Genomic DNA, 4,205 nt, shown 5'->3' with positions numbered 1-4,205 from the left:
GTCGAGGCTTGAATTTTTTCTTCAGTTCCCCCAGCTTGAGAAATGCTGAGTGTGTTCTTCCCTTTTGGTTTTCTATTTCCAGATCTTTGCACATTTTGTTGTCATATTTGAGTTTGTCTTCTGGAGCTAAAAAGACTTAGGTGATGCAGAACTTCTTGCTAAATTACTTAGAGGTTCCTGAACAAACACCCAATGCTTTCTATGCTCTGTTCCGACTCTATTTTGATGTTGTTGTTGTAACTTCTCACCCCTTTTCCTTTTTCAATTTCAATTACAGTAAGCTCAGTTTCCTCAAACTCCTGTCATGTTTGCTTTGGATCATTAGTCAGATTATTTTCTCTGCTTAGAATTTCCTCCTCCATTTCTCATCACTCTGTGCTCCCCCCTCCCCATTTTCATGTTTCACCTCAAATGTATTGCATAACAGTGTCTTATCAGTGCCTTAAGGCAGGATTTAAAACAAAACAAATAAACAAAGCCAATTCAACGATCATTTCTTTTAGAAGGATTAGTACTAGACTGGTCCCTATGAGGTAAAAGATAAAAGCATCCCAAATAATACAAACCATGTCTCCCACAACACTCTCTACTCAACTGGGTTAGATAATTCATTGCTGTAATGTCACAGAACTCAGACACCGTACTCATAGTTATTGGGTTTATTAGGGAAGTAAACAGGCTACAGTATAGGACCAGAAAATGCTCAGGGCACAGTTCTTCCAGTTAGGATAGCCTTTCTTCAGCCTTGCCCACATACCAACCTCTCTCTTTACCAGGGCAATGCTACAGAGTCCTTTTAGGGCTGCCTTTAAATACATACCCGGCACATCACTCCACTGTAAGCCTTAGCTTGAAGGCATTCGACTCTAGCTGTAAGTGTCAGCAAACCTCGTACCCCCAATGAAAAACCCAGAGACACCGCACTCTGCAGGCAAGCCTCGTACCCAAAGTTACTCAGATTTACTTGCTTCATAGTTTGGGAAGACCACCACTCTGTCTCATGTTCCGATTCTGCTGCTGCTGCTGTTGCTTATCTGCCACAAGTGTCCTTTAGTGTCACAGCTTTGTGTCCCTGAGATGAGGAGTTTCAATTAACATGGGTTTTGGGGTCCAAATGATGCCACTCCTGACTCTTCCTTTGTGATTGTTTTTAAATGTTTTATTATGAATTATGTGATAGTTTACATGGAAGAATATTAGCTTTACATTTATCCTATCATTTCATTGTCATGGTTACAGTCCCCTCCATGCATCATCAACCAATGAAAGGACCTGCAAGACTATCCCCCCAGTCGTCAGCGCACAGCCCCTCTCCCTCTCTGGGTCTAAAGTCCCCAGCTGCTCCACCTCTCCATGTCATCGTCTCTGCCTCCATCTCAGGCATCACTGATTCTCTGGGTAGGGTCCTGCTCTCCACTCCTCTCCCTTGATGGTCCCAGGGACCTCCACTCCTAGACTGCAATGTCAACCACTCTCCTCCTTTCACTACAAAATGCCCACCTTTATGTTCCAACCCTCACAATCAGTCCTGATAACAATTATTCACTATTGTACCACAAGACTGATTCTTCCTTTTTGGTAGTGAGATCATCCCTCCAGATTCTGAGACACCTCATTTTAAACTCATATTAAAGATCCAAGTTTTTATGACCACAATTTACTCTTTAACAGCCACTCAAAATTGAAACATATCATCATCCTAGTCATATTCTTCCACCTTTTTTTTATCTAGACCCAACAAGAAAAAATTGTTTGGTGTGAGTTACAAGAATTATAGGTAAAAGAGTATATGAAGTAATCCATTGCACTGTAGCCAGTAAAACACTTGAAGAAACAACAAAGATGATCAAATTTGGGATGGAAGCTAGTTTGGATGGAAAGGTATTATTTCATTTAAAGGAGAGTGATGTCAATGACAACAAAGTCAGATGGTTGTTTAGATCTCATTTTATCCTCTCTTGGGGAAAAAAAAAAAAAAAATGGAACCCAGAATTTATATCATGTGTCAAAATATAATCCAAATTTTGGCTTCCACATGCTTTTTCCCACATTTCTGGATGGAAGCCAAGTGAGATTACTGGTGAATAGTCTGAGGTAAAGATTAAGATTAGAAGAATAGTGAGAGATTGACAAAGTTGGTGGTTGAGAGAATACTGGACATTGTGTGACATTTAGCCACAATTAGTTTAGAAGTTTAGACAACTTCTAGAATGGTTATTAACATTTAATATAGCTTCTTTTCTTTGGGAAGATTATATTTGCATTTCTGCAGAAACTATGTTTCAAAGACATGTTCTATAACTATTTATCTGCTTATAATGACAAAATAGTAAAAAGTGTTCAGTTTTCAAAAGGCAATATATTCCATTTGCCTATCAATGTCATATGTAGGAGAAAGATGAGGCTTTCTGATCCAATAAAGATTTACAACCTCAGAAACTCTATACAGGGTTGCTATGAGTCAGAACCAAATTGACAGCATTTAACAGCAACATCAATGGCACAGAGTTTAAAAAACAGGGAAAACTGTTTACATGTAACGAACATTTCCTTAGAAAATGAATAGTCACTTTGGGATTTTAATGTAATTATGTCATTTTTACCAAAAAAAAAAAATGTGTTGGGGTGGGGACTGTTAGGCTTACAAATTGAGCTAATGTATCTTCTGGGAAGCCAAGCTACAATACATCTCTCTAGTGATTGTAGGTATTTAAACTAATGCAAGTGTAATTTATATTTTCAGGAATGGACAAATGAGGTTTTCAGTTTGGCAACAAACCTGCTGGCCCAAAACATGTCCAGGGATGCATTTCTGGAAAAAGCGTAAGTACCTCTGATTTTATTGTGGAGGGTGGTGCTTTGGCTGAGCCAGTTTCCTTTCCCCTTTTTGAGTCTTTTGTGTACCCTGCACTGACTTCTCACATTGATAAACGTAAATATTCCTTTGGGATCTGTTAGAATACTGATAACTCCCTTGTTCCATATTGGAAGACTTCCTAGAAAAATTGCTCTGTCTCCAAACTGCACACCTATGTTACGCCTGGGCTGAGCGCTCCTGAATGTCAGTGCTTTGATACACAATAAGGAGATGGTCCAAATCTTAGCAGCTGTGCTTAGGACGAAAAGTGATTAATTTCAGAGAGTCCTCTGCTTACACATCTACCTTTTTTATATTGATTCTCAATCTAAGGAAAAGAATGAAAAGCATATGTCACTCGTTCCTCTGGAGTTTTATACCTTTGAGAGATGATACCATAATGTCCCTTCCCACTTAAATCAATAGGTTGATGTCCTGATTTTAAGGCTTTTGGAAAATTACAGTGGGTGTAAGTTAGAATAAGCAGAATGTAGATGAAAGACCAAAATGAATGACATGGAGACACATTGTAAAAATTGTTGCCAACTTTGTTATATGGGAAATCAATTTGCTGTGTAAATTTTCACCTAGGCATGGTAACTCCCATTTTCCCATGTACTATAGCTCACATCCACGCCACTGGGTATCTAACAGAGATTTTCCATAGAGGAATCTTTTTAAAAATAATAAAATGAACACACTGTATTTTTATGTGTATGTGTGTGTGTATACATATCATTTTTGTGTGTCATTGAGTCAGTTCTAACTCATAGTGACCCTGTATAGGATTTCCAAGGATTTTTTAGTGAGTTTGAACCACCGGCCTTTTGGTTAGCACTTCAAATGCTTATCTTACAGAGCCATACCAACACTACTATATAGATATATATGGACTCCTCTTGTGATGCTGTAGGGTCAGCACTGGACTGTGAACCACAGGGTCAACAGTTCAGACGCACCAGTTGCTCGTCAGAAACCCTATTCATGGTTGCTAAGTCTGAGCTGACTGGATGCTTAACAAGAATAACATATATGTATATAGCCTTTGTATCACAATGCTCTAATTGCCAGCCAACCATGGGGTAACTACAAATTAGGAGCTGTCTAGACTGAAGGTAATGACAATAATAATATATAGGAAAGCGTGTTTGAGTATCAAATGCTCAGGCACAACCCTACCAGAGAGTAGAAAGTAGCAGTCTAAACTTTAAACTTATAAAAGAGAACAAATAAAGAAGGAAAGAAATACAAAATATGATTATCCAATTGTTCTGCAATTACAACATATTTCTAAAAATGATTTGACCAAAGAAAATAAGGAGCTCTAGTAGCGTAGTGGTTACGAATC

At 38.4% G+C, this 4,205-nt stretch overlaps 1 protein-coding gene across 2 annotated transcripts in view; it reads left to right on the top strand.

The window, feature by feature from the left end:
• The window catches only part of LOC102810898 (1-phosphatidylinositol 4,5-bisphosphate phosphodiesterase beta-1-like), a 1,100,672-nt gene that overhangs the window by 720,726 nt on the left and 375,741 nt on the right, over positions 1 to 4,205 (top strand). For both annotated transcript variants that reach the window (XM_006870398.1, XM_006870397.1), the window contains exon 5: positions 2,744 to 2,823. In XM_006870398.1, the coding sequence (XP_006870460.1) occupies positions 2,744 to 2,823 (80 nt within the window). The remainder of the gene's footprint in view (positions 1 to 2,743; positions 2,824 to 4,205) is intronic.

This window comes from Chrysochloris asiatica, unplaced genomic scaffold (genome assembly GCF_000296735.1).
Source record: "Chrysochloris asiatica unplaced genomic scaffold, ChrAsi1.0 scaffold00141, whole genome shotgun sequence".
Lineage (NCBI taxonomy): Eukaryota > Metazoa > Chordata > Mammalia > Afrosoricida > Chrysochloridae > Chrysochloris > Chrysochloris asiatica.
This window is presented reverse-complemented; position numbering and strand designations above follow the sequence as displayed.